Source organism: Suricata suricatta, chromosome 7 (assembly GCF_006229205.1).
Source record: "Suricata suricatta isolate VVHF042 chromosome 7, meerkat_22Aug2017_6uvM2_HiC, whole genome shotgun sequence".
Lineage (NCBI taxonomy): Eukaryota > Metazoa > Chordata > Mammalia > Carnivora > Herpestidae > Suricata > Suricata suricatta.
This window is the reverse complement of record NC_043706.1, coordinates 20686356-20701241: the sequence shown is the minus strand read 5'-3', so window position 1 is coordinate 20701241 and position 14886 is coordinate 20686356. Positions and strand designations below refer to the sequence as shown.

The 14886-nt window shown below is 45.3% G+C and overlaps 1 protein-coding gene across 1 annotated transcript in view; it reads right to left on the bottom strand.

The window, feature by feature from the left end:
- Window positions 1–13413, bottom strand: part of DSP (desmoplakin) — a 47721-nt gene extending 34308 nt beyond the window's left edge. Inside the window, exons 1-3 of the mRNA XM_029943143.1 lie at window positions 12885–13413; window positions 12423–12679; window positions 11693–11963 (exon numbers count right to left, since the gene is read on the bottom strand). Coding sequence (XP_029799003.1) covers window positions 11693–11963; window positions 12423–12679; window positions 12885–13079 — 723 coding nt within the window. The 5' untranslated portion in view covers window positions 13080–13413. The remainder of the gene's footprint in view (window positions 1–11692; window positions 11964–12422; window positions 12680–12884) is intronic.
- Window positions 13414–14886: the final 1473 nt, after the last annotated feature.

Sequence of the window (14886 nt, the reverse complement as noted above, 5' to 3'; positions counted from 1 at the left end):
AAAAAATTTATGTACCTTTGTCTGAAGCACTTGAAAATAATCAGAAACTCTTTACCCCAAAATATTTCAGCATTTTTTCTAAGAACAAACATTCAATTATATAACCATAGTACAATTACCAAAATCAAGACACTCAAAACTGATTGAATACTATTTTCTAATCTTTAGAACGGTTTCCAGTTTTACTAATTAGCAAGCTTTTTTCCCCCTGCAGGTCTAAGATCCAACCCATAAATATTTCCTTGAATTGTAAACACACATTTCCAGCGGTTTATTATTGATCACCTTTCCTGCTTCGTCCCAGGATAATTGACAATGTAGTTTATCTGTACAAGGTCCTCCAAGGGGAGACCTCAAGGGATCAGACCCAGAACAGGAAAGTTTCACAGGCTAGACTGGCTGAGGAAAGCAGGAAGCATGAGAAGAGCTTATTCTACAAAAATATTGACAAAGAAATACGGTGTCAGGAAAGCGATGGGAAATTTAAACATCTTTTATGCAAAAATAAGCTGCTTTTCCTTTCAAGATGACCCTACAGAATATTTTTCTCTACAATGATAATCACCCAAATGCACATCTCACATGAAACACTTTTCTGGCAGATGCGTGGCAGAAGCCTTAAACAAAACCAAACCAAAAACAAAACAAAAACAAAAACCAAAGGCCGGTGGGGGGGGGGGGTCACCTGGGTGGCTCGGTTAGTTGAGTGGCTGACTTCGGCTCAGGTCATGATCTTGCAGTTTGTGAGTTCGAGCCCCGTGTTGGGCTCTGTGCTGACAGCTCAGAGCCTGAAGCCTGCTTCAGAGTCTGTGTCTCCCTCTCTCTCTGTTCTGCCCCCACTTGTGCTCTGTCTGTCTCTCTCTTAAAAATAAACATTAAAAAAAATTTTAAGGTAGTGTTGTAGATGTTCCATATATTTTTTAAGTTTATTTATTTATTTTGAGAGAGACAGAGCACAAGGAGGGGAGAGGGGCAGAGAGAGAAAGAGAATCCCAGGCAGGCTCCCCGCTCAGGGCAGAACCCCACATGGGGCTCAACCCATAAACCATGAGGTCATGACCTGAGTCAAAACCAAGAGTTGTACACTTAACCAGCTGAGCCACCCAGGCACCCCTGCAGATGTTCTAGATTTTAAAGAAAGAAATTACGGGAATACAATGTGCTCCAAAGACATGTAAAAAGGACAACGAAGAATAAAAGTCTTACTTTTTAATTTGCCAAGATACATTCATTATGCCACAGCACAACCTCCTATAGCTTAGTTAGCATATTAAGTTCGAGCTGACTATCCAACAGGCCTTCAGCCAGGGCCAGTCTACACCTGCAGATAAAACTGTTGGATGCCTATTGGATTCACTGTACTTTCTCTTATGTGTGTATGTACCTGCATGTGGGGAGGTAAGCGTGTCTGTGCGTGCTGTAAAGAAAGCGAGTCTGTTTTTTAAAAAAGGAGGGAGTTAGGAGCGCCTGGGTGGCTCAGTCTGTTGAGCATCTGACTTCGGCTCAGGTCATGATCTCACAGTTGGTGGGTTCGAGTCCTGCATTGGACTCTGTGCTGACAGCTCAGAGCCTGGAGCCTGTCTTCGATTCTGTGTCTCCCTCTCTCTTGGACCCTTCCCTGCTCACACTGTCTCTCTCTCTCTCTCTCTCTCTCTCTCTCTCTCCAAAATAAATTTTTAAATAATTATAATTAAAAAATTTAAAAAGGAGGGAGTTGTAAAACACAGACTCTACTCAAATCTCTCTAGAAGGATGAGATTTCAAGAGACTTCTCCCACAGCACCTGACTGTGTCTTTTCACGTTGGGGAAGCAAGTGACTTTCTCAGCCACCTACCCCGGTCCCTCCCTCCAAGGAAGGCTTCTCAGCAAGCCAGCACTAGCTGACGTATGTGGGCGAGGAACCAAGCTCTGCCTGGGAACCACTCCCAATGATGCCACGGCTCCTCAGGCAGGCCCAGGCAGGGTGCCGCCTGGACGGCCCACCTACCAAAACCCGCACCCCACCCCACCCCTCGCAATCACAGCCTTCTCTTTCTTCCACTCAGGATTGTACAGGAAACCTGGCACACTCCTCGTATCGCTGAGATGTAAATAGGACTACATCCGTTGTCAAAACTTGTGCAAAATTCCAGTGGACTTAGAATCACAGGAAAGAAATGCAAGAGACAAAGGAAAAAATTAGGAAATACAGAAACCTCATTTAGAACCCTAGGATGGCTAAGGAGCGTAGGAAGGTCCTGTGTAATTATATTTCTTCTCTTTATTGAAAGGCGATGAGAGTACCTTTGTTCTGAAAGGTTTAGTGGTTGTTTCCGGCAACCTGGTCCAGAGAGGGATTCCCACCAAGAAAGGCAGTCTCCAGTATATAATCGAAAGGGCTCTCTCTTAGCGCAATGGAAAAGTCAGAGTTCCTCAAATGATTTAATCACATGTGCTACTGTAAAAAAGTATCACAAACTGAGCTGTAAGACAGGGCCGACAGGAGAAACTGAGTGAGGCGTATATGAAAACTCTCTCATAGATCTGCAACTTTTCTGTAAATCTAATATTATCCTAAAATAAAAATGTATAAAATACCAAAAAAACAGGGAGGCCAAACTCAGCTGTGAATGAATGGACCAAAGTGGACATACAAGTCTTTTTAAGTGTCAGGTGATGACACTAAATTCATTTGAGGACAAAACAGAAAACTCACCAGCTTTTTAAAGCCAACTATTAGAGTAGTTACATGACCTAGGAATGAACTGTATCTAGCAAAAAGGGAGGTGAGGGAACTCAATGCTGGCTTAAAACATACAAGGACTTTCCGCATTTCTTTTGTTCCCTCCTACTTTTAGAAGATATTTTACTTCAAGAGAGCAGTTGACATCAATATAACGATAAGCCGTCTACTTCTTTTCCCCTACACAGATCTGAACTTAAATTAAAAAAAAAAATAGGTAAGTAACCCCATATGTTGCTAATAATTCTAAAAAGAATCCTTCACGCTTCTCTATAGGACTTGCCTATGTTCACTATGCATGCCTCAGACATCCACTAAAACCCTCTGTGTGTTGCCTGGCAGTTAGGTAAATCACCTACGAACTGTACAGGAAAGAGACGTGCATAAAAATGCAATCTTTTTAAGGGTCAAAAAAAAAAAAAGCTGGGGCGCCTGGGTGGCTCAGTTGGTTAAGCCTCCGACTTCGCCTCAGGTCAGATCTCACGTTCGTGGGTTCGAGCCCCGCATCGGGCTCTGTGCTGACAGCCAGCTCAGAGCCTGGAGCCTGTTTCTGGTTCTGTGTCTCCTTCTCTCTCTGCCCCTCCCCCTCTCATGCTCTGTCTCTCTCTGTATCAAAAATAAATAAAACATTTAAAAAATTAAAAAAAAAAAAGCTAAGTGTTAGAAAAATGTAATGAAGAATCTTTGGCCTTGCTATTTGTCTATAGGAAAATATGATCTAATTAACCACATTTCATCTTACAACTTTTTAAGACTTCATCTCGTTCCTTTTTTTTTTTAAGTTTATTTATTTACTGAGAGAGGGCACGCGTGCACAAGCATGTAATGCATGCTATGTGGAGGGGCAGAAAGAGGGAGAGACTCTCAAGCAGGCTCCACCCTCATCATGAAGCTGGACACGCAGGGCTTGATCTCATGAACCATGAGATCATGACTTGGGCAGAAATCAAGAGTTGGACTCTCAACTGACTGAGCCACCCACGTACCCCAAGACTTGGTCTGGTTCTTAAAGCCAGATCTGGGGTGCCTGGGTGGCTCAGTCAGTTGAGTGTCTGGTTTCTGCTCAAGTCATGATCTCGAGGTTCATGGGTTCGAGCCCTGTGTCAGGCTCTGTGCTGACAGCTAGCTCAGAGCCTGGAGCCTGCCTTCAGAGTCTGTGTCTCTCCCTCTCTCTCTGACCCTCCCCTGCTCATGCTGTCTTTCCCTCTCTCTCAAAAATACATAAAACATTTAAAAAAATTTTTTAAAAAGCCAGATCTACCTATCTTGTCTTTCGTCTGTAAGAATCACACTTCAGTCTGAGGTGTGGCCAAGGACACCCTCTGGACACAGAGCTGGGTGAGAGAGGGAACCAGATGTATGGTTTTCTAATAGGCCTGACCCAGCAAAATAAGACAGAGGAAGGGAGGCTCCGGCTCACTGAGGTTTAGTGACGGGGGAAAAGAGAATCCGCTTTCACGTCCCATCTGCTTCTCTTCGGCCCAAGGAAGAATCCTTGTCGAAATGGCTGCACTTGAATCAAGGAGAAAGTGCAGGCAAACAGACTGTGACTCATCAGGTCAGTCGGCCATCAGACGCTCAACACTGTGCAGGACATGACAGCCAGGAGAGCTTGCTCAGGGAGCACGTGCTTTTTTTTCACAGTTGTGTGTCATTCAAAACTTTTTACATCAAGTCATATTTTTAATTGACCACATCACACTTTCAGAACTTGTTTTTATATCAGAAATTTCTGGACCTTGGTTTTCTCATGTTAGGCTAGATGTTACCTAAGATTTCTTTAGATAACGCCTCTGTAACTCTGTTCTACAAAACTACCAAACTCACTCCTACTGGTAATAATACAAAAGTCTGTTCTAATGGTAGGTAATGAAGTTTCCTCTTTAGTTCATAGAGTGACTGGGGAAATGCAAAATTCTACCATGGATGAAGAAATAATTTTTAAATAAATGTACAAATTTAGCGAGCGTGTAAAGATTTTTAAAATCCCTAGCCTCAAAAAAATTTTCAATACTAGTATGTATAGGTTTGGGGTGCAGCAATTTTAAGCCAAGTTGGGAACTGAACTAACAAAGCTCAAAGTTCAATTTTTAAATCTCATGTCAGTGGCATGGAAGATGAAAGATACCATGTAAAAAATGACAAGAAGTCAAAACTCACTACATCAATAAAAAAAATATTGACTTCTAAACTAAAATTAATAGCTGTCCTTGAAAAAACAGCATTTGATCCTTCAAAGTTTTTAACTTCTCAGAAATTTGGTTTTATCTTCAAACATACAAAGGCAAGTGGTTCATATGACAAAGAACCTGCCTGAACAAACATTAAAAAAAAATTCATTCTAAAACTTGTTTAAACAAGTAATGGTTCTAACTGTTTACATAAAGATCCCTTCATCAATGGCTAAAAGGAAAACGCTTTCTGGATCTGAATCCAAATTTTAAGGACAAAGCACATGATTCTGTGAACAATATTAGAGAGCTTTTCATGCTTTATTTTCCTACCACCAAATAACATTCTTTACTTTAAAAATAAAACTTCAACATTAGCTGTATTGAGACATTAATTGAATGCCTATTGTCAAGAATAAAGAAAAAATACAAGACAAATATTTTGAATGCACAAAGCACTGCAAGGTAAAAGAAAAATTTTTAATACTTAATCTTTCTGATTTTAAAAGTCATTTTATAATAATCAATATTGCTCATTGCACACGTGATCCATGCCAACTAATTCTTGTGAATATACTTTCTCTCCTATTGGATTCCTTCTTTTCTTCCTTTCTCTACTCTCTCCCTCTCTTGTCTAGCTCTAATACCATATTTATCTCTTGCCTTTCTTTTGTTCATTCCATCAAGAGAGTCCTGAGTGGGTTCCAAAAATGGGATCTTATGTCTTTTTGTATTTAGGATCATAGAATAATGGCTTTTGAAAAGCTCGATAAATATTTGTTGGAAATATCTAATATCTAATTATGTAATGCATTAATATGGATCTTAAAGCCTATTTGCTCAGCTCTTTCCAACGTTCAAAGCATTTCCACATAAACTATGTCGAATGTCTTTAAAGGATCTTAAGTAAAAAGGGGGAAATTGATGTTTGTAAAAAGAAAATATCTTTACCTCTTCATTTCAGGGCAATATCATACCTCCATGACACACTAAACACCCTATGTATCAGTCGAAATGTCACCGAACTAACAAGTTCAAACTGTCCTTCAGAACTTAGAGACCCAAACGCTGCCTCCTCCACTGAACTCTCAGGTTCACACCTCTGCCCTCATTCTGCCCTAGCTATTTACACACCTGTCTGTCCTACTCCTGAAGAGCAAAGTCCCACGTCTTAGTCATCCTTGACTCCTACACGCATCTAACAACACAGTTTTGCACACAGAAGGCACTTAATGCGTATTTATTTGGTTTAGTAAAGGAGAAGCAAAACAAAGGTAAATACAGGACTGATCTGAGGATACTACCACGCTCTCATTACCCAGATTTCCAAAGCCACGTCAGGTAGCACGTCTATTCTGCCCCCTACCCCGACCCCACCCCAACAATGTATAAAGGAGGATTTTTTTCTATACATGTTAGAAAGGGGACCTCCTGTGAGCCTTCCTTTTGTCCCCACCCATGAGCTTTGGAAGCAGTCTCTAATAAAAGTTCCACTCCTTCCATGTTCATTATCTTCACTAGGTTTTCCAAGCACTGGACTGTTGCATGGCAAACGAATCACATAGGATTAACTTCATATAAACACTTGGAGGTCGGGGAGACAGCCACTTCCACTTGGACAGCCTGGGACTTTGAGCAAATGACTTGGACTCTTGGTGCTTGGGGTTTCTGCATCTGCAACGTGTAGGAACACACCCACCTCCGGGGTTGACAAGACACTTAGAGGAGCCAGCAAAGGCCCGCCAAGCCCAGGAGAAATTGAGTTCTCACTGCTGCTGCTAGGCTAGGATTCTCAGATTTGTTTTATTTTTTATTGTGTGTCTCTGTCTCAATTGCATAATTTTGAACTTTGCTCAAAGATATTTTGCATCAAACGGGGGTGAGGTGAGAAACAAAAAAAAAAAAAGAAAAAAAAGAAAGAAAGAAAGATGAAAAAGAAAAGAGATTATTACAAGACCTAAAAAGGGCGTCTGGGTGGCTCAGTACATGACGCATTCTGACTCTTGATTCTAGCTCGGGTCATGATCTCACAATTCATGGGATCGAACCCCATGTCAGGCTCTACACTGACATGGCAGGGAATGCTTGAAATTCTCTTTCTCTGCCCCTCCCCTGCTCTCTCTTTCTCAAAATAAATAAATAGTTAAAAAAAAAAAAGAGAGACCTGAAAATAACACCTTAAGAGAATTCAAAGAAAGTGATACATTTTAAAGCATGAAAGAACTTTCCATAAAGGGATAAGAAAATTCAGAAAAAGATGCCCTCTTTTCCATCATTAAGTAGGAATGACACTGAATATTTGGTCCTTACAAACTCAATGCCACAATAAGGATTTCTATTTTGAATTATTCTCCTATGAGAAAACGTACATTAATTCTGAAGCCTTAAAAAAAATCATTGACAGTTTATCTGCTTATCCGTCAAGAAGCCAGCTCCTTTTTAATTTTTTTTCAGGTACCCAATGAAGCCAGGGCATGTAAAAAATTTAATTGCAGGTGCACCTCGCTGGCTCAGTTGGAAGAGCCTGTGACTCTTGACCTTGGGGTCCTGAGCTTGAGCTCCACACTGGGTACAGGTATTACTGAAAAAATAAGCTTTCAAAAATAAAGTGTTTTTTAAAAATGCAATCCCAAGCAAGAACTTAGACCTCTCTGCAAAAGCGTCATCATTTTCATGAAACGTAGATTTCACATCCATGAGGTCCTTGCAGCTCCTGGACCCGTCTGGTCAGAGATGTTGGTGATAAGATGTAAATTGTAAATTGCCGGGCTGCACTGACATTTTGTATGTTCCCTCAAAAGAGAGGCTCGTGGAGTCTTACGGTCTGTGGGGTGGTGCCTTCCACATTAGAACCACACCTGACCATTTCCCACCCAGTGCAGGAGAAAGAAAGAGAAAAGCAAAGGGTGGGGCAGTGCCCTAAGCACCCAGGTCTCCAGACTGAAGCACTCCTTCTAGAACCTCCTCATCTGGAAAGACAGCTTGGCTGAGGGTTGAGTGTCACACCCAAGCCCTCCTTTGCTCCACCCTAAGCAGTCAGCACTGAGGCATGAGGGACATCAGCAGTTTTTCTTCTTCCCGGAGACATTTCAAGCACCTGAACAACAATGAAATTATGCCCATATTTAGAGAAAAAGTTAAGTGCTGTTGAAGACTGCTTTCTAGGTCTGACCAACACGAGTAGGCTTAATGCAGCATCATGCTGTAGTTTTTCCTTAGCAGATGGAAACCCTCCCGGAGTATTAACAAAAGAATACGATTGTTCTGAGATAAATATTTCACAGGGATGCAACAGGTTAAAAAGAAGCAAACAACTCAGGTTAGGTAGAAGAGTGTACAAGGCCAAAAGATGAAATCTAATAACTAGGATTTGATCTTTTCTTGATCCACTGCAGTATGCTGGATTCAAATGTAGCTCACCCACTAACCAGGTCATAAATTTACTTTAACCTCGGTTTCATATCGTAAAATGGGAAGTCTGTCCTGAGGCTTAATATAACATATATAATACACCTGGAACATTGTAGGTGTTTGCCAGGTGATGGTAGCTATTATTAACCACCGATCTGATATTTTTGTAAAATATGTAACTTGCTCAAAGATAATAACCATGGGAGTGTTATCTGCCATAGATGGAGCTAAACTGAATCTTACTCTGCAATCGCTTCCCAGAAAAATATTTAGAAGATCCATTCTGTGAGTCACCCAACTCCAAGCCTGTTTTCTCAGGCTCTCCCTGGCCTCTCAAATCCAGTTCTCGGCTGACGCTGCCACTCCACCCGCCACATCGACTTTCCTGTCCCTCGGCCAGGCCCCCACGCTCAGTCAGACTTTCATCACCTCCCCGCCCTGCTCAGTGCTGCCACGGAAACAGTCCTACAGCTCCCGAGGGCGGTCTTCTGTCCCTGCTCCTTCAACAGAGGAGACTATCACTGGGTTCGCTGAAAACCTGCAATGTCTCCCCTCGACATTCTATCCACGTTCCCCGCCACGGAGTCAACGTCTCCCAGGCTCTGGCCACAACCTACCCTTTCTCTTCGTGTCTTACTCTTTCCCACTGAGAGCACATGCTCAAAAAGCAGATCCGCTCTATAGGCCTTGAATTTGCTCCCAGACTTTTCTCCCCCTGGAATGCTCTCTCTGCCCACCCATCTTTATCAGCTGAAACACTCCAACGTAATTCAGCACCACTTTCTTTAGAAAATCTCACTAGTACCTCCGGTACAGATACCATCTTCTCTCTTTATGAAGCCTCTGAGTCATTTATACTTTCTGTCTATTATCCTTTTGTATTATAGTACTTATTTTTCTCTGAAGAACCACGTTTCTTTTAAGAAGTCTTTGCCTTTTCTCCTTTAACACTCCTAGATACCTAACACATAGCAGATGTTCAGTGTTTACTGAGTGAATGAACGGATGAAATTGAGACTTTCATTGTTTAAGGACAGGACTGTCCAGTCTAATACACAAGGTACACATGGTCTAAAGGCACAGGATGACAGGAGGGCAAAGGTGAGAGGCCTTGGGTTCTCATTCCAACTTAGCCCTGAGTGGATCTGGGATTTAGGGCAAGTCTTGCTCTACTTCTCTCTAAAGTGGAAGAGGGAGGCTTTTACACCTCAGCCCTCTCTCCAGCTCTAAAACTCAATGCAAATGGACCTGTGTATCTGCTGCTAGAGACTGCTTTTTTAAACGTAGTTTAAAACAAACTTTAAAATATATATCAAATATTAAAATACAGATCACATGTATTCTGATTTGGAAATCACGAGTTCCAGAGAAAAGCAAGCATTAACTTGGTAACCACATATTTCTGCAGCTTAATGACTATATTTGGGTTTTAATCCTACAATATCTACACTTTGATCAGTGAGAGATCTAACTGTGGGGCTTTGTCACTTGGCCACCAAACTTCACTACAGATTTGTCATTTCTTTTAACTACAGGAACAAGGTGGCAGAAAGTCTGCCTTCTTTGAAAGCAATATTAATCCATCCTATACAAGAAAATCCAGTTTAAATTTTCAAAAATATACCTCTTACATCATCAAGCATGTAAAATTTACCAAACTTTAAAATATCAAGTAGAGCAAAAGAAGTTAAAGTAGTTGTGATTCCATTCAGCCTAAAATAAAGAAAACACAAAAGGTGGGTGGGCAGGGAAGGAAGAACCACAAATGAAATGAAATTCTGTCTTAAGAACTGACAAGTGTTATTAATGCAAAGCACAGACACAGGACCATGTTTTAAAATCGTTTTAAGAAGAAAAATAAGATTTGGCCTTCTTACACAGTCATATTAGTTTATTTAGGGAAAGGTTAAATACAAACATGCATGGCTTAAAAAAAATCAGCCATCTAATTCAGCCAATAAAGTGGCAGTTTTTTTAAAGAAACAGGTTTAAATTCAACCAGTAGTTTCATACCGGTTTTGGTGTTTTAAAAACAAACAAAAAAAAATCCTTCATTTAGGAAAACTTTTGGTCAGGAAGCACTTACTAAATTCTTAATCCCTATTCATTTGGCAGAGGGCAGTCAGGGTTACACATGGCATCCTATGTCTACAAAGTATATGCCATGGGACAAAAAAAAAAATCTTTCGGCACAAAACCATTAAGAAAAACACCAGAAGAAAAAGTGTGGGTGCAAGCCTCAAGTCTCCAAAGTCAGCCGCCCTTATTTTTTTTAAATGCAGACGTCAGCAGTTGCAAGCAGTTTTTTCGTGTGCTAATTCTTGAATTCAAGAAGGATCAGCAGCACCGCTGGCTGGGGGGCGAGGCTGGAGAGTCCCCATTACTGGATCAGAAAAGAATGGCCCCACACAGACTCAGGCCTCCAAGCAAGACGCCCCGCTGCCCTGGCAGATCGACATCAAAGTGCAGAAAAACACCCCTCCCCAAAATTAAGTGATTCTAAACTCCAGTCTGTTTTCCTTTCCAGAGAGACCTAAAACTTGACATGTTTATAAGCAGCGTTTAGGTTGGAAAATAATGTTAGGAGGAACCATTCAGCCTCCTCAAAATTTAGTGTCTCCATGAAGAATCCTTGTAAACCAAGTGTCTTTATGCAGTTCATTAACCAATATATTAATTCATTGCAAATTTACTTCTACAAGGAGCCAAGGGAGTGAAATGTTAATTAACAGTAATGTTTCTTGTCAATTTAAAATATAAGGCCTCTAGATTAACAGGATCATATTTTTTAAAAATACAAAATCAAAATAAAATGCTAGGTTCATAAAATGCCAGAAGGAAATCCTGCTCAAGAATTCTTGTAAAATTCTGACTTGGATTTAAATGGGTGGATGAAAAGAACGCCTTTTCCAAATACTGTAAGACTGGGAGGGAAAAGTGAAGTTTTGGAGTCAAGTGTTTGCCCAAGGTTTAAAACAAAGTTAAAAATCAAAGTGATAACTGGTAAAATTTTCTCCCCATTCTTGTACTACTACTTGGCACATTTTTCCTGGAAATCCCCAGGTGCATTTTGTTCAGAAAACAAGAGCTCCAAGGCTGAGACAAGCCTTCGCTAACTCAAAAAAGAGAAAATACAATGTCGAGACGCTCCGGGGAAATAAATATATAAATAAATCGAAGCAGAAAACAGGTCGCAACTCGAGAGGTTCCTGCCTTCAAAACTGCTGGTAAAACAAAAAACCCCTGGAGTGTATACAGGTTGCTCCTCCCCAGCCTAAGGCCACAAGGGAGGGTAAATACTTTTCTGGAACGCAGGCCGGTTTCCCTAACGCCCTACTAGGGAAGAGCTTGCAGGGGGCGGGGAGGGCCGAACCGCAAAATTCTCACGGCTCCCGTGGGCATCCCGAGTCCGGCTCTGGGGACCGAGCCAGTGCAGCCCCGTGATCTTCCCCCACCCTCCCAAACGACCCCCGTGATCAGTTTCCGTGACGTTTCTGAGAAGACCCTGCCCACATCCCGGTGGGCCCCCACGGAGCCCCCTGTCCAGGGCAGGCCCCCAGCGTCGCGGGCTCGCGCGGGTGAGAAGCGGCGCCCTCCGCGCCACATGTCACCGCTCCGGCTCGCCCGCTCCAAAAGGCGGCCCTGCGCCCACACTCTGCTGCCAATACACCCAGGCCGTTTCTCCGAGTTTTAAAAAGAGACAAAGGGCGCAGGCGCAGGGCCACAGGTACGCACGCTGGCAGGGGCTGCCTCGCAGCGGGACCACGGCGACTGGCGCGTCCCGGGTGAGCTCGGACCTAGGGGCAGCCGACTGCCCCTGCGGGGAAGCTCCATTGGGTGGCGGGGGAGGCCCAGGCGGGGCCTCGTCGGTACAGGACCCCCGCGGCCCGACGCGCGGCCTCTACACAAAAGCCCTTGGGTGGCTCAGCAGCCCTGGCACGCGAGCTGGGGTGGTCTCAGAGTGACCAGGAATTTGGAATAAACCACTAGAGCCAGAGGAGCCCCGATTCCGACCCTGGCTACCGGACAGGCCGGAGCCCCCGCTCCTTTCCTACTTTTGGTTACAGTTGGAGAGATTGGGTTCGGTCGTTGCAGCCCCGCCCGCCCGACCTCCCACCTGCCGGCGGGGACAAAGCGGAAGCCAGCCCGGCCCGGCGGCGCAGGGGGCAGTCCTGGAGGCAGAGACCCCGCGGCCCCGCCCGCCTGCGGCCTCCTGCCGCACCCCGCGTCTGCCGGCCTCCAGCCCCGGCTCGCGGGAAGGGAGAAGGGCGGGACCGAGAATCCGTTTGCAGGGAAGGAGCAGCTCCGCTCCCCGCTCGCACACACACCCCACCCGGGTGTGCGCGGCGTGCAGGGCGGCAGGACACCTGGCTCCTGCCCCGGCGCGAACAGGAAATGCTTTCATGAACTCGAGCAAAACGGCTTTCCTTTTTCTGGACCTGGCTTTTCTCGTCGGTCAGAGGAGGGCTCGGTGCCTCCCTTTCCTAACATGCTGGGGCTCGGCGAGGAGAGTACGGAGACACTACCACGCCTGCCCTCCCCGGTCCCGGGCTCCCGGTGCCTGCCCGCCAGCCGGTACCCACCAGTAGCCGTCCGAGTTCTGGTCGGTGACCGCGCAGCGCCGGGAGTAGTACATCCTGCTGGTGCCCCCGCCGCCGCCGCCGCCGCCGCCCCCACCGCAGGTCACCTCGTAGCGCAGGTCTGGGCCGGACTCAGCGCGGGTCATACGACCCAGCGTGTTGATCCGCGGGTGGGAGCCTCCGTTGCAGCTCATGTCGGCGGGCACTCAGAGAGCCGCTCAGCGCCGAGGCATAAGCGAGAGCGGGCCGGCTCGGAGAAGGTCAGGGGTTCGAGGGAGTGGCCCCAAGCCGGGATCTGGGGCGGGCGTAGAAGGGTCTCGGGGACGCTGCTCGCCACCAGGGCCGTCCCGGCCGCTGCGAGCGCGGCGCGGCGGGCGGAGGTCGGGCGCTGGGACGACGGCGGGCAGGGAGCAGGAGCGGGAGAAAGAGCTGTGGCTCGGAGGGCGGCGAGGGCGCAGAGGAGCTGGGTCGCGGCTGGGTGTTGGTGTTTGTCCGTGGGGGCGCGAGTCTCCTCCCCGCTGGAACCCGGCACCGAGGCCACACCTGGCCGGTTGCTTCCCAGGGCGGGGTGCGGCCGCGGCGCCTCCCCGCCCCCCGCGGGTGTCACCGACGCGCTCGGGCCGCCCCTCCCCACCTGCGCCCTCCGGCCTGCGGCTCCGCCCTGTGCCTCAGAGGCCGGAGGGACGCGAGCAGGGGCGGGGTCCCCAAGACCCGGGCTCCCCGAGGGCGGCCACCGAGGGCAGGACGTGCGCTGGCGGGGACGCTGGCTCAGCGCTTAGGCTGCAACCGCCGGGAAAGCGCGACCCCTGCTTTTCAGGATTTCCTCGGTCCCCAGGGCGGAAATAAGCCAAAAATTGAGGGCCATTCGATCGGACACTTATTAAACATTTACTCTTGCCAGTCCCTGGAAACCGTGCCAGCCAAGCTTTGAATAGAAACATAATTGAGAAGAGCATGCTTAGATAATGAGATTTTGTTTGGGGAGTTTTTATGAAATTCTGGATTCCAGTAATCCAGAAAAAGTGTCTCGGAAGCTCGATTTCCGACGTGTAAAACGATTTTTACACGGAGCCACCACTTTCTGGAGAAGTCTTCACCATAAATAACGAATTTCCTTGGTAGGAAGATAAAGAAGAAAACACTACCCACTTCCTACGAAGAAACAGGAAGATATAAATTGTAGTTTATTTTATTTTGCCTGTTGATGGTCATTTCGAACAAGAAATCGCAAAGGACTTCTTCGACTTCTACTCTCGCTTTTCAAACGCTGTGAAAGACCCTGGGGAATGCTTATCTCGTGCCCCTGAGCACCTGCTCCCAAGACCTGAGTCAGTGACGGAGACCTTCCTCGGGCTTTGGTCTACCTGAAAGCAGCGAAGAACCCTGTTCAGAAATCATCCACTTGGTACAGATGAGTAACTCTGAGCCAGAACATTCCAGCAGCTGGCTCCAGGGCCCCTCCCTGCTAGTGGCCAGGTGTAAACCACACTGTAGTCTCTGTGACCAGGGTTGAGATACAGACTCAGTCACAGTATCCACAAAAAGCTGTTTTTATAATTTGGAAAACTGTTAAGTTACTCTTTAATAAACACCATTTAAAGATCCTTATAATAAATATCTGTCATCTTCCCTCACAACACCCGTTAACTTACCTTCTTCTACGTTATACTGAAATGTTTAGAACTGAAAAGAACAAAAATGGAACTACATTTGCATGTTGTGAAGGCAGCAGAGGGGTCGTCTGAAAGTTCCCATATTATAGCACCCCTAATTGCACCTCACTTTTTAGGTGCAAATCTTTGACTAACCAAATGCCCTGTTCTTTTTCTTCAAAACCGACCACAGAGTTGATGAGTTGACCATCTTAAGTACAATGAGATGAAAGCTTACCACTGTTAGCACTCAGTAATTTCCATCCTTGTGTCAATTTCCACTCTTTTAGTAAATGCAAGCATGATACAGTTCAAATTCAAATGATCACACAAACACAGCCAAGAACAG